Below are 23326 nucleotides of genomic sequence, written 5' to 3'. Positions count from 1 at the left end.
TAGATCCAGCACCTCCTGAGCCCCTGGGTGCTCCTGGGGGGCCGGGCTCCGGTTTGGAAGGGCCACTCCTAGCGCGAGGACCACACCCCAGGGCTGCGATGGGTTCAGGCGGAGTCGAGGAAATTCGGCTGCTTCTCTCTTCTCCCCAGATAGCCCCATGAAGGGGCTTTCTTCCTGCACCTGGTAGAGTGAAGTGGACCTGCGATCCTCACGTTTCCTCCTGGAGGCTTATTCTTGACTGCTAGGGAGGAAAGCACCAGGCGGGCCAGGCCCAGGCGACTGCGTGTCCGGGCTGCTGAATTTTAACCGTATTTTAATAACCACGTTTGAGGGGCGATCAGTTTCTCAGCTCTGCGCCCTTGAATGGAGACCTCTAACAGCAGGGCCACAGCCTCTCCCAAACCCTGCGTGTGCCGGTGTGGGCGTGCCGGGCGCTGTGTTCTTGCCCCTTACCGGCGCTGTCTTCCGTGCGGGGAAACCGAGGCAGGCTTGCCGGGCCTTCCTTTTTTGAATGTTGTTGGCAGACGAAGCGCAAGCCTTTCCTCAGGACCGCCTGCGACTTCCGAGTGGTTGGGGATGAGGAGCGACTTCTCCTCCCTTCCGGAGCACGCGGCGCCCGGGACCCGCGCCCACTCCGGTCTGTCTTCTGGTTCTCACTCCACTAGTGTGCTGTAGAACTAGGGTCTCAAGGATAGCGGCCTGAGGGGCCCAGGGCGCTCTTGATGACCCTGGCCTCCTCGCTGCCATTATCCCTGCTTACACTCCCCCTGCAAAGCCCAAGCACGGAGCCCGCATAGCCGTCTCCCGGGCATCTAGTGGAAACTAGATTCCCACCCAGGCGTAGAAATTGAGCCCTCTCCCCGTTTCTCGGAAACCGCAGTACTGAACTGGCTTCACGTGCACATGTAGACTACCCCGCATCTGACGCATAGCACCACGCTTGGCACGCTTTATAGAACGTGCTTCGTGTCACAAGCAATCCAGAAGGCAGCCTGGCGAGCGCAGGGTTTTCCTTAGCTCCCGGGATTGGGCCCTATCCGCCCCTCCGGTTGGGGTCGCCGCAGCCAGCCCGCCGCCCCTCTGAGAGGTTGCTACGGGAACTTGCGTGGGTTTACGTCCTCCTCGCTCCCTCTGCGTACAGGCAAGCGAACAAGGCCTGAGACCTTTGCTGCGCGCCGGGCACGCGTAAGCTCAGCCGCCAATGTATCTTTTATTCTCGCCTTTAAAAGACTCCTCTCCACCTACCCCCCCTCCCCCGCCCCCAGGGAAAAGCGAGGCCTTCACTCAGTCAAGTATTCGTTAAGTGCCTTCCCCTACCCCTGGCCAAAGGCCTGCAAACTTTTCAGCAACTCTAAGCTGCGGCCCAGACGGTGCAAGAGGGTTCTGGGAGAGTGGGCGGGGCGTTAGGTGGGTGGGGCCCGCGTGCTCCGGAAGTCTCCCCGCCCTGGAGGCTTTGGTGCCGGCTAGGTGAGCCGAGTCTGGGCCTAGAGTCTTGGGGTGGGGTGCCTTTCGGTTCCCGCACGGGGCTTCGGCCTTGCAGCGTTGTTGTTCTGACGGTCTGGTCTCGGTTCGTGGCGTTTGTACCCAGCTTTCCCTGACAGGCGGGCAGCGCCGGCCGTTTCCCACTATTTATTGTCGTGCCGCTCGAATCGAGAAGGGACTTCAGCGCTGAAGTCCTCACCTCTCTCCGCCTCACCCCGCAGAGCTTTATTCTGAGACTGCCGAGGAGTCGCCAGAGAGTTCTGGAAAGAGGGCTTGTCCTGGGGCATTGCACTAGCGCCCCGAAAGCAAATACTCCGGGGAAAAGAAAGTCTTGTTTCTTGAAGTTTTCGCTAACGTACTTAAAATTATTTTCCCGACTCTTTTTGGTTTCTGGAGTCGCAGAGAAAAGACTGTCTTAAAATGTTAAAGTCCGGGGCTGCTCTCATTTCATCTCGGAGGGTACATCTTTCCTTTTCCTTTGGCCCAGAAAGCAAACGGGGTCGTCAGGCTTCCGAGGCGACACTCTTCTAAAACGGTGTAGGGATCTGACCACCGCCCCGGGTCCCCACACGCCCTCCTGGTGCCGGCGGGGTGCGTGCGCCTCGACCCAGGAGCCCCGGGCGCCTTCGGGCCTCGCGGCCCTGGCCCAGGGGGAGCGCTCGGCGGATGTCGCCGCGCCTCAGACGCTGCAGTGCGGGAGCGACACCCCTACACCCGCCTTAGATGGTGGGGGCAGGCGCGACCTTGGCGTGAACGGTTGCTGGTTTCCAGAGTTCTAGAATACGAAGGACCAGGCAGCCGCGTCTGTACGGGGCTGGCGGGGTTGCAAGCCGTTTTAGGTCCCGTTTGCTCCGAAAAGCTTCGGCCGCCGAGATCCTCAGGCAGCCTGATGCCACAATGGTGTGGGACGAGACTCCAGGATCTTCCTTCTGCTTAGCCGCGTCCCCCGCCGGTCAGGCGCAAGTTCAATCACTCGTTGGTCGCATGGTCTCTGTCCTCTGTCTTGAGCCCCGGAGGGTGACTTCGGGGATCCATGGGGGTGTATAGGAGGCCCTCCCAAATGTGGCAGACCGGGGCATCATTGTTACCTCAAGAAATGGATTGCTGGTTTCCCCTCTAGAAACAAATGCCTCACTGGACATTTGTTCCCCCCTTTCAATGTGAAGCTCGCCAATGAGTGATGCTGAGAGGCATGGACAGGGTGAGAGCTGAAAAATTCTTGAGTGGGTAGAGGGAGTTCGTTTTCCTGCTTTAAAAGGGCTTTCTAGAAAATAAAAACATAAAAAGGCTTTCTACATGCCCCAGTCTTCAGTGTCACCGTGGTCGAGGTTTAAGCAGCAGTATAAGAACCTTGACTTCCCCCTCCCTAAGAATCCAGCAAAGCAGAAAATTTCTTGATGTATTTATATATCCGGGACAATATGAAACTGTCCTTTTGATTAAGTGTTGCTTGCGGTGAGGGGCAGCTTCCAATCGGGACATCTTCAGTTTCTGAGCAGGGGCACTGCGTTCTTAACTTTTAGATATACACACAACCCGTGAGATTGTGTGCGCGCCAAGAGAAAGAGAACCACATACGCACACTTGTCTTACAGCCTTTGACCCTTTAATACCTATCACAGCTTTACCCAGTTAATTGTGGTTTGAACACATGCGTAAGCGCCCGCGCGCGCACACACACACACACAAGCTTTACCCAGTTATTGTGGTTTGAACACGCGCGCGCGCACCCACACCCACCCACCCAGAGCAGGACTGAGTGGATCCAGTCTAGCGAGGTTACACTTACTTGTAACTCTCACTGCTCCCTTTCCAATTTCTTTGATGATTTTTCCCATAAGTATATAAGCCGCCGGGACTTAGTTGTACTAAGCGGCAGGCCTCTCCTCCTAAATGTGATTCGGACCATATGCTTTTTACATTCATCCCCGCTCCGGCTTTTCTTCTCCACACTAACTACTAACACGTTATAGTCACCTTGAAATTTCCTCTGCTATTTTCCAATTAAAAGCTTAATAGCCCTGGAAACGGAGTTCATGTGGTGAAGTTTACCATAGCCCCTTGTTCTGAAAGGCTTTCTGCTGGGATCCCATTATGTGCTTGAATAAACCCTTTCTGCAAACAGAAATGGGACTCGGGGTTGTCAGGTGTTGGGTTACAATAGACTTTGAGGCAGGGGACATTTTACCAACATAAATACAAACCTGTCCCTATAGGGAGATGTTGTCAAATACTGGGATATGGAAAACATTCCCATCAAATATGAGAAAAGGATTATTGCGCTATATCAAATGAGTATTTAGGTCTCAGCCTCCATGTGCACTGGAGTGAAACGGAGCCCCGGGGACCAAATAATGCAAGACTGTTTGAGTGGCAAGGGTGACTAGGTGACTGAGGGAGAGTGGGTCGCCTTGTAGTGGAAATGTCCCCCAAACCTGGTGCTGAGCTCTGCTGCTTTCCTTTAAAAAAAAAAAGAAAAGAAATCGTTACTCTCAGGTTTCTTATACTCCTGGTTTTGCTGACCATTTATTTGAAGGAAATATGGGAGAAATGTGGCTTTGCAAAATTTGTGGTCTCTGCATTCCCAAGAGATTTAGAGATTTCAGTGCCCCAGATTCAGGGTCATTCTAGGCCTTCTATGTGTCAACTTCCCACTTGCAAGCCTCTGGGCCACGGCGCTGCGGGTGACCCAGGCTTCCAGTCCCGAGAATTTTTGGAAGTTCCTCTCAGTTGTAGTGCCTCGCGAAGTTCGGGAGGAGAGATTGATGACGTGGTGGGAGTTAGGAGTAAGACTAAGGGGTCTGTGCCCTAAGCAGTTTTGGAGGCAAGCCTCCTAAGGTTAGCAGTCTCTTGCTGGGGGTTCCTTTCTGCGCCCCATGAGGTCCGCAGGTCTGAAATGGGGAAGGTGGGGGGCAGCCAAGGGCCTCAAGGGAAAGATACACAATCAGGTTCACTTTTTAACCTCCTCTCCCGGAATCGCCCTTTTAGGCGGAGGGTTGGCTGCTGGAACGCCTGGTAGTACTTGAATTCACAGCACACACATGGACGTTTTCGGGTTGTTTGTTTGCTTCCAAAGCAGTGCAGAATAAAGCTGAGAGGCGCCGACCGGTTGACCATTGCAGCCGACTGGTCTACGCTCCGGATTCGCATTGGATTCATCCAGACCGCCAAGAGATGAATTCAGGGTGTGCTCTCTGAAGCCTGCCAACTGAGAGCTCCGGGATTGCCATCGCCCCTCTTCGCACTGAGCCATTGTGCTACCCTGCGCCGCAGTAACCACTGCTTTTTAGTTTTGTTTTCTCGCATTAGGGGAGCATCTCTGTGCATTTGTGGAAGTATTCTGCTTTAGGCCAAACCTATACACACAGTATCACTTTAAACAGTTTTATGCTGTCATCTTGTGCAAAGGTCCTCTCCCACCCGTACACAAAGACACTGGGGTGGGGGTGGGGAGGCCCCATCCCTTATTCATAACTAGCTTGCTCAGTCCGTGGGCATTTGAATGGGGTGATGCGAGACCTCCGTTTGATCTCTCAAAGACCGTTAGGCAGAACGCAGATCATATGCGGTAACTTTGGGGGCGCTAGCGTGGCCCCTCCATCCGCTCCCTGAAAGTTTAGACCCAGTGCTTAAACACAAACTCCAAAAGAGCACTTGCCGGCTTTTCAGGACAGAGATTTTATTTTTTATTACAACGTGGAGGTGTAGAAAGGTAAACTCTGCGCCACAGAGGGAGGACTATTTTCCCCTTTGAAATAGCTTGCAAAACGGGTCGTCGTCCTTGGACCAGCAGGTTTTCAAAAGCATTTTCTTCTGCAGCGGCAAAAGGGGGAAAACAACAACAACAACAACGTTGCAAAAAGAACTCAAGAAAGCCCCCATTTCTCGAACCAGTTCCAATGCCCTACCTCCAATTCCTTCAGCCAGTGGCCGCAGGGCCTGGCTCCCCCCAACTTAAAAGCTCTTCTCGCGCCGGGACCCTAGTGCACCCGCAGCGCTCAGATAGGTTCCGGATATCCCCGAGCTGTGTTTCTGTGGCCAAGTGTGGGAATGAAAGCCGCCTCGGGCCCGGTGCCGCCAAATCGGGCCTGGAGGGAGGGGGGGAAAGAGTTGAAGGGGAACTGCCACCCGCCTCGCCCAGAGGCACCCTCACGCTCATCCGCGCAGGTCCTCCCTTCCCCGCCCCGCGGGCGCTGCCGCGTCCCGAGTGCTGCAGTCCCTCCCGTGCAAGCAGGGGAGGCGCGGGGAGCGTGGAGGAGGGGGCAGTGAGCGCCCCCGTGAGAGTGGCCCGGCGGCAGGTAGCAAGGAGAGTGAAGCGCCGGGACTCGAGAGGCGCCGGCAGAAAGGAAGGAGGCGTGGAGTGGAGTGGGGTGGAGAGTGCCTGGAGACCGGGACCCCGGAGGTGGGGGTGGCGGGGGAGGGAGGCGGGGGGAGGGCGGCGGAGGACGTGCCGGCAGGTCTGCGCGCGGGAGCTGCAGACGAGCCGCCTCAGACCTTAACCAGAGCTCTCGCCGGCTCCCGGCAGCCGCCGCCGCGTCGCGGCCGGGGAGGACGTGCCGGCCAAAGGAGCGGCGGGCGGAGACTCGGCCGACTCGGGGTTGGGGAAGCGCCCGCCGGGAGCCGTAAAGACGGCCGCGGCCCCTCCAGCCACTCCGAAGCGCTCGAGGCCGCCTGGACTGCGGGACCGAAGACTCCGAGGACTGCGCCGCCCGGAGGCCGCTTTTGAGAGGGCCTCTCAGCCCCGCCGTCCAGCGGCCCAGTATCGGCTCCCGCCGCCAGCTTGCCAGCTGTGTCGGGAGCCCGGGGCATGAACGGCTACGGCTCCCCCTACCTGTACATGGGCGGCCCGGTGTCGCAGCCGCCGCGGGCGCCCCTGCAGCGCACGCCCAAGTGCGCGCGCTGCCGCAACCACGGCGTGCTGTCCTGGCTCAAGGGCCACAAGCGCTACTGCCGCTTCAAAGACTGCACCTGCGAGAAGTGCATCCTCATCATCGAGCGGCAGCGGGTCATGGCGGCGCAGGTGGCGCTGCGCAGGCAGCAGGCCAACGAGAGCCTCGAGAGCCTCATCCCCGACTCGCTGCGCGCCCTGCCGGGACCCCCGCCGCCGGGAGACGCCGCCGCCGCCCCGCAGCCGCCGCCGACCTCGCAGCAGTCTCAGCCGCCGTCGCGCCCAGCCGCTGAGTTGGCTGCGGCCGCCGCGCTGCGCTGGGCCGCCGAGCCCCCGCCCGGGGCGCTGCAGGCGCCGCTCGCCAAGCCAGGTAAGGGCCGCGGCGGGGCCGGGCCGGGCTGGCGCCTGGGCGGAAACACGTGGAAGCAGCTCTGGAGGCTTTGGCCGGCCGGCCCGAAGGCGAGTGTGGCGGGAGTGGGCTGGGCGTGATCTGCCCCCCCCCCCCCCCAACTTCAGCCAAGCCGGTCCTTATTCCCTCGGCAGAAGCGGCGTTCAGTCTGGACCCGGAGAGGTAGGAGGTAGAACCCAGGTGCCTTCGGGAAAGGCGCCTCGGGCTCGCCAAGTGCCTTTTCTAAGTTTAAGGGGACGGGTAGATAAAGAGGTCGAAACAGGACCAGATTAAAATCCACGCGGGCGCACACACCGCCAGGCTTTCCGACTGTGGGCTTGAGAGGCCTTGCATCTGAAGGTCGGGACGGGAGGACAGAGAAGGAGCCCAGGCCCACGGTTTGGCCTACTCTGGGCGATTTTCTCGGCACCCGGGAACTGGAGCGAACCTGAAGCCTTCCTAGCAGTCTGCTGTGGTCTCCAGCCTTTTGCAGTTTGTTGAAGGAAGCCCTGTTTAGAAGCAATAGTAGAATGCGACCAGAGAGACTCCCAAAACTGTTAGCGGGGACTCAATCTGGTGCACCCAGAGCCAACCAACTCCTTTTGCAGGAGTTCAGGTCCTGTAACACCATTTCGCAGGCAGTCCTCTGCAGTCTGTGGTTTTAAAGAAAGACAAAACCTGACCTACAGTGAGGAAGGCCACGCCTGGAGAGCCCTTTCTCCAGTTCTCCGTGGACCCGGTCCTCTCCTCTCCTCCTCCCCCTCCTCCTCTCCTGTGCTCTGGAGAGCAAGGGTCTGCCCTGAGTCCTGGAGCTGCGCAGATCCCCCTACTCACCTTTTTTTCCCGGTTCCCTGCTTCAGGCCACCAAAACTTTGCACACTCCACTGGAGCCTTTCCTCCTGGAGACTTACTAGCTTGCGACTGTCCTGCCCAGCCCAAATGCCCCTTTGGTTTTTAACCCCTTGGAATTCAGTGGACAGGTATTTGGTGTTTCCCTTTCACTGGGGCAGATGCGCAAAGGAAAGAAACCCCATCTTCTCAGGGAGAGGGTTGAGAGGTATGCTGGGACTCATAGGTGGAAGGCTCCCGACTGACCAAAGCCCTCCTGTGGGTGGAACTAATGGTAGAGCTTCTGCCTACCCTTAATTGCCCTCCCCCCAAAATGCAATACTTCTGGTTTCTGGAGAGGCTTTCCGGAGCACTAGATTGCTGGGTGGAGCTGGGACATGCCGTTTTTTGGGGGGATAAGCTGGTAGACCGCTTGGCAGGCTCAGTTCTGCTGCCCTGGTCCTCAGTTATGCTCTGTAGACCCAACCTCTGAGAATATCTTATGTGAAGAGCAGAACTGGGTGTTTAAGGACAGAAGTGAGTTTGCTGAACGTGGATTTTGTCACTGTTTAATCCGAGGTGGGATATAAGCCTTTCCCTGAGTATGTCCACTCACTTCCTGGTGACTCTCTTTTGTCAGTATGATCGCTTCATGTTTTATAGGTTTGCCACAGGGGAGTCAGAGGGGAGGGGAAAGAACCTTTTTGTTTTTTTCTTTTAAATTAGGGCAGATAACTAGGAGGGTTTTGTCTCAGTTCTCAAAGTTGATCTATGCCAGTGACTCTTCTGAACCTTCCCATTTCCAGTTCCTCTGTCTCCATTTCCCCTGTGACAGTGCAGGCAGCACCCCCATAATAGTGCATTGGGTTCTGGGGTCCCTGTCCAAGAGGGGTTTGGTTTCCTTCACATCCTGTGCTCTTCACACCTGTTCTCTGGGATAGCCAAAGTTCACCGTTTCTAAAGCACCGAGACCAAAAACAGCCCTGGGAGGTGGGCAGTGAGGGAGGCAGAAAGGCGGAGCAGCAGCAGCAATGATACAAGCTTGGGGCGAGGAAGAGCAGGAGGCTGATTGCACCTGGTGCGCTCTCTTTCACCGGGAACCAAGCCTTCCGGGATAGCCTGAGCCTTTCAAATTGAAAACCAGTAATTGCAAAGGAGAATAGGATTTGACCCAAGAAGAGGTCAGAGTGATGGCTTTGGGGGACTAAGCTGTCAGGGACCAGCAGCTCAGTTTCCAGCTGGTCCTGCTGTGTACCTTGCACATATTATTTAGGTAACTTTTGTTTTCTTCTTTCAATTGGTTTGCTCCCATAATTCCATTTAACACCAACAAAAAAGCCAGTCACCAATCTGATGATGATGAGAGAGGGCAGGGAAGGACTAGATAGTTGTTTTCCATTAGGAAGGCAGGCACACAAGTGGATCAGTTCTACGCAGTGCTTTACATGGAGAAAACCCATGGGGATTTAAGTTAGGGAAAACTGCTTGGATGGGACTACTGGTTGCTCTACGTATTTTTTTGCAGGTGTTAGGATGTATTTGTATGTAACATACCATGCATATTGAGAAGCCTGTTAGATATGGTACTGGGCAAGTAGCTCACTACTTAGGGAAGTGAAGCGCTATTTGAATTGTAGGTCCACGTGTACAGTAAGTTCACAGACCACTGGTGGGTGGTGGTGGTTTAGTCGCTAAGTCCTGTCTGACTCTTGTGATCCCATGGACTGTAGGCTGCCAGGCACCTCTGTCCATGGAATTTTCCAGGCAAGAATACTGGGGTGGGTTGCCGTTTCCTTCTCCAGGGGATCTTCTCGACCCAGGGATCTGACCCATGTTTCCTGCACTGCAGGCAGATTCTTTACTGTTGAGCTACCAGGGAAGTCCTTATAGACCATTAGGAATCTGAATATCTGCTGGTCATTTATAGAGATTTGTTTCTGTGGGATTATGGAGATTTTGTTCAGGTACATAGCTGTGGAGACATTGGCTTTTTTTATTGGCTGCAAATGCAGGTGCAGAAACACAGGGTATCTTTCCCCCTGTCCAGAGATCCTTAAGAAAAGAACGTGCCCTGGAGAAGGGAATGTTTGTTGGGCAACTGCTGGAGAAAAAACACCTTGTGCAGCGAGCAACATTAATACCAAAACTCAGCTTTGTAGCTGGAAGAAATTTAGTTCCCAAATTATGCTTCAGATTCTTTAAAGGAACAGGAATTATATTATCTAATGGTGTATCATGTTTAACATCCTTTTAAAAGTGGCCGTGGTTTTAAGGAGAAATTTCATATTCTCAGATTATTACTTTTAGCAATGGATTAGAGCATTTTTTTTTTTTTTTGAGAGTACATTTCCCCTGCTGCTTGAGTATCATCTATGACTGGCCTGGAATTAGTAGATTTTGATGGAACCTCAAATTCTAGTCTAAGCTTCTTTAAAACTACCCTGTTGATTCGTTCGTTCCTCTCCCATTCCCTCTTCATCCTTCTCACTCCCCTCCTCCTTCCCATCATGAAAATATCTTGGGAACTTGAACATCTTTCAGCTCTTAGTGTATCTGAGTCAGCAGTTTCAACCAGCCAAGCCTGCCTTTCTGGACTGGGCTCCAGAGCTCAGGAAAGTTAAGGGTCATGACCAAGGTGGGAAGCTTAAGTTACATTCCTGTGTGTGGCTCCCTCCCCCCACGTCCTCCTCTTCTTCCTGAAGAATGTCCTGGGTCTCCTTGGGCTGAGAGGGGACAGGTCTGTGGCTATGGACTCTCGCTAGGTTTACATCTGCCATCAAAAGAAATGTGTGAGCAAGTTTTAACATTTCTTGAAGGTAAAGAAATCTAAAGCATCATATTTGATTAGGAATAAGAGAGCAGGGTTAAGAAAGTAGGATCTTCTTTCCTGTTTATTTCTCCTGAAAAGAAGCGAAACAAGAGACCTGTAGGGAGGGAAGTTGGGAGATTTCGGAAAACTGCCTTTGTTTTATCTTACCTCCTGGTCGGCACTTCCTCACATCTTGAAGCTTACTCTGGGCTTTTCAGTTCCAGCTTGATTAGGTCCTGTCTTGTCAGCTTCCTAATTTTAAATTTTACTTTTAATTAAAAAAAAAAAAAAAAGACACACACACACCTGCACCGATATTGAGTTGTGGGCAGAGCGCTAGTCCAGGCCAGGGTGGGAAATGCTCAACGACCAGGGACTTGAAGCACAGAAGTGGTAGGAGACCTCAAAGTCTTTCCTGAAGGGTACCTAAGAATTTAAAACAGGGTCTGGTTACTTCAGACGTTTTGATTTGGGGCAAGGGGTTTAGTTTTAAGTAATAAAAACCAACCAAACGAAAAGGAAGACGCGAGGCTGACCGGTCTCTTCCAAGCCTGACCCGTGGCCGGCTCCGGGGCAGCTCTCAGCTCTGGTCTTTCCCTCCCGTGCCTGGCCAGTGGCCGCCTTGGGTCCCCGGCCCTTGCGCTGAGCTCGGCCAGTGCGGGTGACTGGTTCCGGACCCGGGGTTGGAGCTGGGACAGTCGGGAGACCCATAGAGGCCATGGCGGCCGTGTTTTGCGGTGGCAGCCGTGTGCCTGTGGCTCCCCTGCGGCTGCCCTGGACCGCTTCCCCTCGGATCCCTGTCCGGTGGGAGGCTGCCTCCTTCCCCAGCTCCTTCTGCAGTGAGCGGTGGGCGCTCAGCCCCACCGGCAGGGCTCAACCAGCGGCCCGCCTGGCCCTCCTCGTTCAGCTTCGCCTAGCCTCTGCTCTCCCGCTCCCCGCTCCCTCCCTGCTGCCTCCCAGCTTCGGCAGAGTGCCAGATTTAGCAAAAAGCCTACAAATACACACACACACACAAATAGGACGTCAAACACTGCACAGGGCAAACTTCTAAAACATGCTTTGTTGTTTTTCCTAAGTGCAGATTCCACTGGGCATCCTGCGGACGATTTTATCTGGCAGCTCCAGCCTGGGAGGCGGACCAAGCCCCATTGCCCTCCTGGCGCCCCTCGAGGTGGGCGTAGCTCTGGCTAGTCTCCCAGCCCCTTTCTCCCGGGGGAGCCCAAACTGCCCCCAGAGGTTCAGAGAGGCGCTGATGTCCATCTTATGGGTCAGAGCACCGGGCGTAGGGAACTCGGGGTTGGGGGGGGGCGGGGGGAGAGGGGGCGAGGGGGGCGTTTTCCACGTCTCAGAATCAGCGTTTCCCTGCCACCCAGGACAGAACCTCTCCCCCAACACAGCACGCCCCTCTGGGTTATAAATCTGGCGGATAGTCCTGTTCTCGACTTACACAACCAACTTTTCTTTTCCCTGATGGATGAACTCCCGAGTTTAAAAGATTACAGTAATCACAAGAGGACAGTGTAAATCGAATCTGATAGCAATAACTTTCGGGGAAGGTCAGGCTCAAGTGAAATGTTACCAAGCAACAGGCATTTTGTTTGCAAAATACAATCAAAGAGCATTGATGAGAAATTCTTCACTGCAGCCAGTCAGCACTTTCAGCTAACAGCTTTACAGAGGGAAAGGGAGTAAGTCTTCATAAATCAACGTGCCTGGAGGACTCCGAGCCCCTTTCTGGGAAATGTTGCACAGAGTCCAGTGAAAACCTACTTGCCTGCCTGCCTCCCCTTTCTCTCTTCCTTTTCTCCTTAGATTGGCTTTTGAACCTGTTGTGGCTCCTCAGCCATTAGTCACTCAGGTCCTGGACCCTATGTCTCGTGTCATATAGCTCTGATGGCAGGTTGGGCCTTGCATTGGGGTTTGCATGGCCTCTCCTGGCAGAGGTTGGAGTAGTGGAATGCTGGCCATTGCAGGCCCATCACCTTGGGATCGTGTCACATAGCATCCAAGAGTCCCATGTGGCTTTAGGGAGTCACCCTCTTGTTTGAGCCCTGCAAATCACTGTCCTCTGAAGAAACTGAGGGGAAACTGAACCATAACTAGGCAGGCTTTATTTTTAATTTTTTATATCTTATTATACAGTTAAACAACTATAAGAAAATCAACACAATCAACTGCTGAATAACAATATTATGGAAAACTTAACATTCAGATCGTTGGTTTTCTAACAAATCTCTAATCTCTTTTGATGCCAATGACTAGGCAGACATAAATTTTATGAAGCTGAGATCTGTTCTGCCCCACCACCCTGTAATTATTACTTGTTTTAGTTCAGTATATGTTCTCCTCATAGCCATTATATGACTGTTTTCAACAACATTCCCTCCCATGAATACAGCAGTCTGCCCAGCTGCTGGCCTTTGGGTTACCTGCTGTGTTTCAATGTAAATACGACTCATTGCATAGGTAACTTGGAAATTTTGCAAAATGTTCATTAGTAAAGAGTAAGCCTCTCAGTCTTCACAAGATAAATGCTTTGATCATCTCTGTATAATCTTGGCTAGCACAGTGCAAGGGCACATGGTGAAAAGACTTAAAACTTGTTAAATAGACAACTGAATAAGTAGCTAGCTGCATTTTTATAAGTACCAAACATACTTGTATATTTTTAGATAATTTCCCTCCTGCTTCTTGAAAAATACTCCTTTTAGAGTCCAGAAAGAGGTCAGAAGATTGGAAGTCATTTTTGTGTGAGTGTTCATTTTCTGTCCTTAAAGTCTTGTAGCTTCTTATGGCACAGATACATTTTTGAAGTTGGTAGCACTGTTTTCCAGAGAAAAAAAATTCCTTCTTAATTGAGTATCTACTTTCAAAAAACATCTTTACCCTTGTGAAGAGTTTATTTCAGGGATAGCTGTGTTTCTGCATCATGAAAAATACGAAATTGAAGTGTGAACATCTAGAAGATTTTTAAATGTCTAGATGTTTAGCTTTAGAAATAGCAAATTATATCACTTTCAATAACTGGTTTGCAATAGCAGATGAGTGATTTCTTTCTGCTTTTAGTCTAGCTGTTTTTGGTGCCTGTATATTAGGAGTAAAAATATTATCAATTGAAATATATTCTTACTCTTTAATGTTCTAGGAATTAGGGTGTCAGTTTCAAGAAGAAAGAGGTTAAAACATTTGGAGAGCATTTCGTTTTTCATTTTGCTACTTGGCAGTTTCACATTTCTATATCTCGAAAAGTCTTTGTATTTTAAACCAACAGGAGCATTTATAAAGTTCATTTAGGAAAAAAAATATCTAGAGATATAAAGAAACACCTGTTATTAAATTATACTTTATCACTGGGCCCAAGATTCACCCTCTGTAATTACTTGTGAAAGTCTGCATTTATGACAGAATAATTTACAATGCTTGTAGTTTAGGTATAACAATACAACCAGCACTTGACACCATGAACTTGCAGGGATCATATATTCTGCCCTGTAGGCATTATTGCTGGGTAAGGAGTTATTCTTGGTATAAGGTGAGAGGCTAGTCTTCCCTGGCCCAGTTTTGAGACCCCAGCATCCCTGGATGTTGACTGGGATTCTGTTTATCCAGCACCCCTTAGCAGGACTTTACATGGTGCTCAGGTGTGTGGACAGCATAGGTGTGTTCCACTCACGGCTTCCTTCAGCAGCTTCTATCTTCCCATTGGATATGGTGTAAACTGGGCTGAACTTGGTTGGTTGGAATGTTCTGAATTTGTAAGTCTGATTCCTGTGACATCACGTTAGATTTTCTCACTTTTTGGCCATAGCCAGCACACCTCTAGGAGAGGTTGATCAGCCCAGAAATCTGCAGAGAGAGAGAGAGAGTGTGGACAGATTAGTACAATCCCACATCACTCTCTGAGAGGTGGCCACAAGTGCTTGCTGCACTGGGATGTCACAGTGGCAGCTACAAAAGGGCAGGAGGAAATGCAGAAGAGACTTTACGCAGCCCAGTGCTTCATGACCGCTGGACGCGCTGCCAACCAGAGAAGAGTCTACTGTGGCCTGCTCTGCAGATCGGGAAGATGGATTCCAAAATAAAAGTTTGTATTGTCTGATTTACAGTCCTGCCATCCAGTATCCAGTGGTTTGGAACAGTACATCCTTTACCATCTTGAAAAAACTACTACATTTTCTTAATGGTAGATATGGCAGATTAGCCAGAACATTAATTCCTTAGTTCTCCTTTGGCTAAACTTGCCCTTTGAACCACTTCTTCTGTAGTCTGAAGCATTCTGTGGAAGAATGAACTTGGTGATAGACCTAGAGACATTTTCCTTAAATGTCTTCAGTGTCTGTAACTGATCCAGGATGGGGGAAAAGTTACCTTTTAAAATGGGAAGTTAGGTTCACACACTGCTTTTGAAAGTATGCTTTTGAAAATATCTAAATATCAAAATTAGAGCTTTAAAAAATTTTTGTTGTTACCCTTTCTTTTCTAGAAAAGCCAGCTGTTTCTTGCTTTAAAACAATCTCACCATCCCTATATTGCTGTGACGCTGTGTATCATATTTCTTTCACTTTTTCATTGTAGTAAAATACACACAACATAAATTTTACTATTTTAACCCATTTTAGGGATACAATATAGTGACATTAAACACATTCATAATGTTGTGCAGCCCTTACCACTTTCCATTTTCAGAACTTTTTATCATCCCTTACTGAAACTCAATACCTATTAGACAGTACATCTCTGTTACTCCCTCCCCCAGTCCCTGACAACACTCTTTTCCTTTCTGTCGCTATGAGTTTGCCTGTTCAAGGTATGTTATATAAATGGTATCATAGATCGGTTTTCCTTTTGTGTCTGTCTTATTTTACTTAGCATGTATTCATGGTTCATCCACATTGTAGCATATGTGAGAATTTCGTTTTTGAGGCTGAATACTATTTGATTATATGTATAGACCACATTTTGTTTATCCGTTCATCCATCATTGATGGATGTTGGGTTTATTCCAACATTTGTCACTTGTGGATAATGCTGCTGTGAACGTTTGTGTTCCGTGTGTGCATATTTCCCACTTAGCAGTTTTTCCCTGGCTGTGTTTGCTTTCTCCCCGCACACACATCTCATCTCCCTAACTTGGTAATAAATTCCACAAGTTAGGGGCCAGTCTTATATCTGATGATGTTTTCTGCCCTTGATGTCTTTCAGGATACAGTGATAAAAGTACTTGATGCTGATAATAATAGATAATGAAAGTTAAATAAGAAAACTGTTTAGAGAATCACAGTGTTTAAAGCCTTACTTGATGTCCGTATTTCCCCCGGGAGAGTATTTGACTTGTTTTCCTAAGCTCCAGTGAGCAGAGGCCAAGATCCGGTTGTGCATTGAGTTCAGTGCTGAGTTAACATACTGTCACTGTCTGCTCATTGTCAAGTGTTTAATGACAGAGTAACACCGAGAGGTAGGTGTAGGGTCATGTGTCAGGAAATTTAGACAGGTCTGTCTGCTTGCAGTATGAGCCTGTGGAAGCTCTTCTGTTGCTGTTTTTCTCATTGGGATCAAGGACGACTACCACATTAACCCAGGAGATGAATATTGGGTCACCAATCCTAGGATGCTGCTGAAGAGGATATGTCATATTTCTCTTGCGAAAAGGTCTCTTGTGCATATCCCGAAATTGTTATAGAAAGCAAAAATGGCTTCATGCGTGTTGGCTGAAGATGGTCCCCACACTGACAGCTGATATTTTGTATTGGAAAAAGAAGCAGTTTAAATGCAAATTTGAGATAGGTATGAATTTGTATCAGATTTACAGTCAAAAGTTTCACCGATATAGTTTAAGGATATTTTTTTGAAGTATTTATGTTTAGAACGTATTTATTGGTTTGTAAAGAATCAAAGTTTTTTCTTGCAATTATAATTAAGGTATATCTCATATTAGAAAAAAGCTTACAAATGGGTCTTTGTTAAAGGCTTTTAAAATAAACAACAACAAATAGGAGGAGATGGATTTTAGATGCTGCTTTGATGAAATTTCACCAGCTGGCTCTCTACACCTCGTCAGGTGTGCCCAGGGAGGAGGCGACAATGAGGCTATTCAGGCAGGGGCAGTGGAAAACACAGGCCAACCGGTTGTTTACAACCTGACAACTGGGTCATTAATAATTTCCATCTTCAGATCAGTTACGTTGGCTCTGAGTAGACACAGCCAGTACATGTTTTAAGAAAGATAAAAATCTGCTTGTATATAAATTGTTAATAAAGAATATGCTCCTTTATTATAAAGGTCTCTTAGAACCTACTTCTGCAACCAAACCAGTCTTGCTTACGTCTTCCTTTCTGCCTCTTTAGCACAGTAATACTAACCCTCTTCAGGGGGTGAGTGATGTCTTAGACCAAAGTGTTAGATTTACAACTGGTTTACTGGTTTACTTCACAGCAAAGCTCTGGTTTATTTGGGAAGCTTTGTTTCTCTCTCTCTCTCTCTCTCTCTCTGTCTCTCTTTCTCTCTCTCTTTTAAAAATATAATTCAGGAAGGTATCTTGAAGTCCATCCTATACGCTTCTTACACCCCAGGTCCTGGAGTTATGGACACACTGTTTCGTTGATGGGTCTTCCTCCAGTTTCGTAAGCCTTCTCCAGGCATCTCTTTCTCCCTGTCTGCAGCCTGTCCCACACCCAGGTTTCACAGCTGGTGTTGCTTGCCCTCTGGTGCGGGTTATCGGCAACCAAGTCTTCTGGGATCTTGAGTGGCCTTTTAAGAGAGGTTTCCACATATGGAGGCTTCTTTCACTCTGGCAATCATATTGACTTGTTATTCTACATGGTATCCTGATGAAACGTACTGATGACTGGTTCACATATAACACAGAATCTGTCTAGGGAAAATGGTTTTAAAATATTAAAATTTCCCTTGGGTGTATGGGTCGTACACCAGCTGTTGCAGCTGTTGATGTCCTTTGGTGGCACCAGACCCCTCATTTGGAGAAGAGGAGCTAGAAAACAAGCCCAAGCTCATTTTTCTGTTCGTCCTTGGGTAGTGTTTATCCTCAGTCTGATCCGCATTTAGACTGTTACTGCTAGATAGCCACATCGTCTGTGGTCATAGTTCTCTCTGCACCGTTTTGTGTTGAAGGCAAGCTTTCCTGCACAGCCCATTCTGAGAAATCACTCTGATATCTAGATCCTTATTTACAGGGTTTGTTCGTTTTTTGCCATTTGCTAATGACATAGATTTTCTGGCTTGCAGTATGTTATAACCCACAGAGAAGCAGTTCCCCTTGCAAAAAGGACAGGTAGGGCCCTCTCCTGAGCACATGTGTTCTTTGCATACCAGGAGAGGATTCAACCAGCTGTTCTCTGCTTTTCAGATTTGACAGAAGAACGACTTGGGGATGGCAGCACCGCTGACAATGCTGAGACTTTCAGCGACAAAGACACGGACCAGAGGAGCTCCCCAGATGTGGCCAAAAGTAAGGGCTGCTTCACACCTGAGAGCCCCGAGATCGTGTCAGTGGACGAAGCGGGGTTTGCGGTCCAGAAGAACGGGGCCAGCTCAGAGAGCCGGCCCGACAGCCCCAAGTACCCCGGGGAGCAGAGCCACCTCCTGATCGAGGGCCCCTCAGGGACCGTGTCTCTGCCCTTCAGCTTGAAAGCCAACAGACCGCCCCTAGAAGTGTTGAAAAAGATATTCCCCCACCAGAAGCCCGCGGTGCTGGAGTTGATCCTCAAGGGCTGTGGGGGTGACCTGGTGAGCGCTGTGGAGGTCCTGCTCTCCAGCCGCTCGTCCTCCTCGGCCGCCGACCGGACTTCTGCTGGGGAGCCCGAGGGCCTGGTGCTGCCCTCCAACGGGCACCTCTTCGAGCACACCTTGAGCTCCTACCCCCTCTCCTCGTCCAAGTGGTCTGTGGGGTCGGCCTTCAGAGTCCCCGACACGCTGAGATTTTCTGCTGACTCCACCAACGTGGTCCCCAACCCCCTGGCTGTGCCCCTGCAGCACCCGTTTCCCCAGCCACCCCGGTACCCTCTGATGCTGAGGAATACTCTGGCGAGAAACCAGTCGAGCCCGTTTTTGCCCAACGATGTCACCCTGTGGAACACCATGACGCTGCAGCAGCAGTACCAGCTGCGGTCCCAGTACGTCAGCCCTTTCCCCACTAACTCCACCAGCGTCTTCAGAAGCTCGCCCGTCCTCCCCGCCCGCACCCCCGAAGACCCTCGGATCGCTATCCCCGATGACGGGTGTCCCATGGTGTCAAAGCAGTCCATTTACACCGAGGACGACTATGACGAGAGGTCTGACTCCTCAGACTCCCGAATACTCAACTCGTCATCTTAAAGCGCCGCCCGATGGGGGTGACCAGGTGACATTTTCTGTGCATTTGAACCCTGCGCCCTCCCCTTACGGAGAGGCCACATCCTGTGTATACCTTCTCCTGCCATATGACAAAGTGACCCTGCTTGATTCTAGACCTTAGCAATAAAAAACATAACTTATTTAATTTCTTGCACTTCACTGGAAAATGCCAAATAGCTCTGCTCTGTGGCTTTAGTGCTGAATGTTGGTTGTAAAAGAGAGTCTGATGCTAAGAATGGTCTGGGGAAAGCCTGGGCCCACGGAAGATGTCTTTGGGGACATAAAGCTGAAGGTCGGCCCCACCCCTAGACTCAACCTGGAATCTTCAGTAATGTAGCGTACTTGAATACAGTTCTGTAAAAGAGGATTGCTCAGGATAATGAAACCTAAAGAAGTGGTTTGGTTGCAAACGGACTATAAACAGGGGCCTCATATTCCTATGCTGAAAATCCTTGCATTTTAAAGAGAGACTGCACTTAATAGAGTGAACTACTCACACACTTATTTAAGCTTGGACAGTTTTCAGAGACAGACTCCATTAAGAATTATTCTTTTCACATGGCTGAATCAAAACATGTGTAATGTCAATGTAAACCCAATCACAGCTGTGAACTGCATGAAATATATTGTGAAATGAACACAAGATTAAGCTTTGTCAGGTTAATGTAGCATGCTAAGGACTCTAGAAAAAAATAAACTAAGGAGATGATCTTGGTTTATGTCATTTCTGCCTATGAAAGAGGATCTCTAAAAATAGAAACTTGATTAAAAAGCTACTTACTAGTGCATGGATCAAGGTTTAAGTTAAACGTGACACTGCTTGAGAAATACGAATGGCAAAGCTTTGAGGCTGTATTCAGAAAGACAGAATTGATTGTTCAAGAAGAGAGTTAATTCAGTTCCTCCATCCATTCGTTTCTTCAACAGATACTTACTGAGTGCCTACTCTGTGTAAGAGGATGCTCTTTGTATATTACTGTCCAGGTTATCCGCCCATGAGTCCAAGAGAGCAGGGATTATATAATGGAGAATCTCATTAAAAACAAAGTAAAAATGAAACAGCCTACAGTGAGGAAAGTAAGCAAAGTGCTTAGCCTGGTTGCTGACATAGAGAAAGTACTCAGTAAAGGAGAGCAGTTACTCCTGTTAGGTTCAGGTTATACTCCTATTTGCAGCCAGGATTGTAGAAGTGAATTCCCTCATTCTCACCAGAAAAGATGCCATTCCTGTTTGGCAGATAGCCACAACAAAACGTTGGAAACCAGGACTTTCCCCCTTCATTTAAAAAGCATTTGGGTGGTGCTGTACTTGGTCAGATACTTTTATAAGTGAGTTTTTAAACAGTAATATACAGTGGTGCCCACACCAGCCACTTCTTAACTGTGTATTTTCTTCAGAGTGCTGGAGAGGAAAGGTTAGACAATAAACTTGTGAATGTGGAAGAGAAAGAAAATAAGAAAATAAACGAAAGCCGCTACATGACAAGGGTGCAGAGAGAGAGCTCCCTGCACAAGAATAAGTCTTGAAGGGATCTTCAGTCTTGGAGGGAGAAGGGCAAACCCTCTTGGCCTGAGGTGCTTCCTCAGTGAGGAACAGGAGCTAATGTCACCTGCCCACCGTCCTTGAATGGGTCCCAGGAGAAAAAAAGATACTTAAAATCTCGTTTTTATTTCTGTTGGGCACCTTGGGAATGAGAAATCATTGAGAAAAACTCCTTATATTAGTTGGACTAATACGTATTTAATTGACATGATTTCGTACCAGGGTGTTTCGAAGTGTGATTTGTTGTTAGGGTTATATTTATTTTTTTATTTGGAGGATTATTGCCTTATAAAATTGTGTTGGTTTAGGCTGTACACAACACCCCTTCCTCTTGAGCCTCCCCCTCCCCTCCTATCCCACCTCTCTAGGTTAAGGTAATATTGAAATATTAGTATTTACATAAATGAAGGAAGTGAAGGATAGAGAGGAGAATAATATAACCCCTGATTCTAAAAACATGTGTCCAGGACATTTTATATGGTAGTGATGGGCTAATGTTTGAGCCTACCTAACACAATTGGATATTCAGAGGTATCTTCATCTCAAAAGTTTATCTACATTTATCTAACAAGTAAGTGATCACAAATCCCATATGAGGTGATAGTACTATAAAATCTGTCACATCTTTAGGTTGAGTGACCTGGGTTGAGCAAAACTTGGCTTAAGATACCATATCCTGACAATTTGATTTTGCCCACAGATTATCAGAGTCCTTGCGTTTTTTTTCCAGTGGCCAGCAATATGGAATTAACTATAAGGCAGCTCATTCCTGGGCTACTACAGGTATGTTTGATCCTCAGCATAATCTTCTGAAGCAAGAAATAACTTACTTTGGCGTGGTAAGTGTAGTCAGGGGTCAGAGGGGGAAATCGATGGTAAAGATCCTGTGCCCTGCTTCCTGTGTTCAGTTCTGCTTCTCCTGCAGTTCTGATAGCTAAGGCCCCTCTGGTAAAAGTGGCAAAACCTTTTAGATTCCAGCTCAGCTCTGAGACCTTCCTGCCATGATGGCGTGTAGAATCAAGGGAAATGAACACTCTTCTGCTCATGCTGTTGCTGCTGCTGCTAAGTCACTTCAGTCGTGTCCGACTCTGCGCGACCCCATAGACAGCAGCCCACCAGGCTCCCCCGTCCCTGGGATTCTGCAGGCAAGAACACTGGAGTGGGTTGCCATTTCCTTCTCCAATGCATGAAAGTGAAAAGTGAAAGTGAAGTCACTCAGTCGTGTCCGACTCCTAGCGACCCCATGGACTGCAGCCTACCAGGCTCCTCCGTCCATGGGATTTTCCAGGCAAGAGTACTGGAGTGGGTTGCTTCTGCTCATGGGTACTCAGTTAATCCTTCACAGGAAAATCAACATCTGGATGAAAAGTGAAAAACAGCATCATTCAACTCTTAGTTAAATCCCATCATCACACAGACGAAATATCTGGGTACTTGGCTGTACACTTTCGGTTGAATCAGGCCAGGCTTATAGAGAGTTATCTCATATTGACCACAGTGCCTCTCCTGCTAATGAGGACCTGCTGGTCTTAGGGTAAATGCTTTGTTCAGCTGTGATGTGAGGGTGGGTGAGTTGTCATGGTGTCCTGCGCAGTTAGTCTCAGAGTGTGGTCCAGGCACCCAGTGCTTGATTTCTAGTTTAGATTCCTGGGCTCCACTTGCTGAGTTCACAACCCCTGTGGCCTGAGCTCCTGCATTTTTACCATCCTCTCCAGGGAATTCTTAAACTCACTGGGATTTGAGAACCACCTCACTCTGCATCACATCCTTGGGTTCCTTTCTTAGACCTATGTCAAGTAATAGCAAAAGAGCTAAGGGATGTGAACTCTGGTGGTGGGGATTTCGAAACCATCCTTCCACTCCTCCCTACTTTCCTACGCAAGAGTAAACTTCACTGTGCATGCATGCAGTCTTCTTTAGCTCATACCCTAGAGATAGTTCAAGTTAACTTCAGGGTCAGTGTTAATGATTAGATTGAGTGCACCTTTGGGGTCAGAAATGCCTGTTTCTGGAAATTTCCATTAGTAAAGAAACAGATACTAGCATAAACATGCTACCCTTTCCCCTAAGGTGAATTTTGCCAATTTTTAAGTTGTTCCATGATTCCTGGCTTAATAGTGACACCTAGAAATAGGTTTTTCCCTGGAGCTTTGAGTTCTAATAAATATTCATAAACCTTCCCCAGCTTTTTTGAGGTATAATGAACATGTAGCATCATTTAAGTTGTACAATGTGATGATTTGACATATGTATCTGTTGCAAAATGATTACCATAATAAGATCAGTGAACACATCCATCACTTAATTACTTTTTTGTGGTGAGAATATTTAAAATCTGTTCCCTTAGCAACCTTCAAGTATACAATACAGTATTGCTTACTGTAATTACCATGCCATACATCAGATCCCCAGAATGTACTCATCTTATAATTGGAAGTTTGTACACTTAGATTGACATCTCCTATTTCCCTCACCCTCAGCCCCTGGTGACTGCAAGCTTACTCTTATTTCTATGTGTGTGTGCTCAGTCTCTTAGTCGTATCTGACACTGCGTCCCTGTGGACTATAGCCCACCACGCTCCTCTGTCCATGGAATTTTCTGGGCAAGAATACTGGAGTGGGGTGCCACTTCCTACTCCAGGGGATCTTCCCAATTCATCAATCAAACCCTAGTCTCCTGCATTGGCAGGCGAATTCTTTATCACTAGTGCGACCTGGGGAGCCCCCTATTTCTATAAGTGGCTTTTTTTAGATTCCATGTACAAGTAAGATCATATAGTACTTGTCTGTTTGTGACTGGCTTATTTCACTTAGGGTGTACCATTTTTTTTTTTTTATCAATTCATCCATGGGTGGAGACAAGTTGTTTCCATATCTTGTGAATAATACTGCTGGTTTACATAGAGTGCATATTACCTCTGAGACAGTGTTTTCATTGCCTTCAGATAGATTCCCAGAAGTGGAATTTGTTGGAGAAGACTCTTGAGAGTCCCTTGGACTGCAAGGAGATCCAACCAGTCCATCCTAAAGGAGATCAGT

At 48.9% G+C, this 23326-nt stretch overlaps 2 protein-coding genes and 1 long non-coding RNA gene across 7 annotated transcripts in view; 2 read left to right on the top strand and 1 right to left on the bottom strand.

Annotated features, from left to right (window-relative positions):
- Positions 1–4878, top strand: part of LOC147366974 (uncharacterized) — a 5391-nt gene extending 513 nt beyond the window's left edge. Inside the window, exons 1-2 of the long non-coding RNA XR_015169672.1 lie at positions 1–1467; positions 4471–4878. The exon at positions 1–1467 is cut by the window's left edge and continues 513 nt beyond it. This is a non-coding gene — a long non-coding RNA (uncharacterized LOC147366974). The remainder of the gene's footprint in view (positions 1468–4470) is intronic.
- A 266-nt stretch (positions 4879–5144) lies between these two features.
- LOC147366973 (uncharacterized) lies at positions 5145–8670 on the bottom strand. 3 transcript variants are annotated; one of them, XR_015169671.1, is made up of 3 exons: positions 7593–8670; positions 5391–5570; positions 5145–5295 (listed from the first exon to the last, which is right to left on the bottom strand). XR_015169671.1 is itself a non-coding variant. In XM_086415378.1 (3 exons), exons 1-2 carry the CDS (start codon positions 6289–6291, stop codon positions 5481–5483), a joined length of 405 nt encoding a protein of 134 aa, XP_086271504.1. In that variant the 3' UTR covers positions 5145–5295; positions 5391–5480. The 3 variants fall into 3 exon arrangements, 1 of the variants encoding a protein (XP_086271504.1); XR_015169670.1 differs by lacking the exon at positions 7593–8670 and adding an exon at positions 6314–6527; XM_086415378.1 differs by lacking the exon at positions 7593–8670 and adding an exon at positions 5977–6291.
- On the top strand, positions 6290–19454 carry DMRT3 (doublesex and mab-3 related transcription factor 3). Of its 3 annotated transcripts, XM_086415375.1 has the most exons (3): positions 6290–6740; positions 11477–11566; positions 17760–19454. In XM_086415375.1, the coding sequence occupies exons 1-3, from the start codon at positions 6290–6292 to the stop codon at positions 18725–18727; spliced, it is 1509 nt and encodes a 502-aa protein (XP_086271501.1). In that variant the 3' UTR covers positions 18728–19454. The 3 variants fall into 3 exon arrangements, 2 of the variants coding, with proteins under 2 accessions (XP_086271501.1, XP_086271502.1); XM_086415376.1 differs by lacking the exon at positions 11477–11566; XR_015169668.1 differs by lacking the exons at positions 6290–6740; positions 11477–11566 and adding an exon at positions 6799–6941 and having other exon boundaries at positions 17760–17898.
- The last annotated feature ends 3872 nt before the right edge of the window (positions 19455–23326 follow it).

The sequence above is a fragment of the Bos grunniens genome, chromosome 8 (assembly GCF_055505025.1).
Source record: "Bos grunniens cultivar Pamir isolate PY7600 chromosome 8, Bosgru_T2T1.0, whole genome shotgun sequence".
Taxonomy (NCBI): Eukaryota; Metazoa; Chordata; class Mammalia; order Artiodactyla; family Bovidae; genus Bos; species Bos grunniens.
This window is presented reverse-complemented; position numbering and strand designations above follow the sequence as displayed.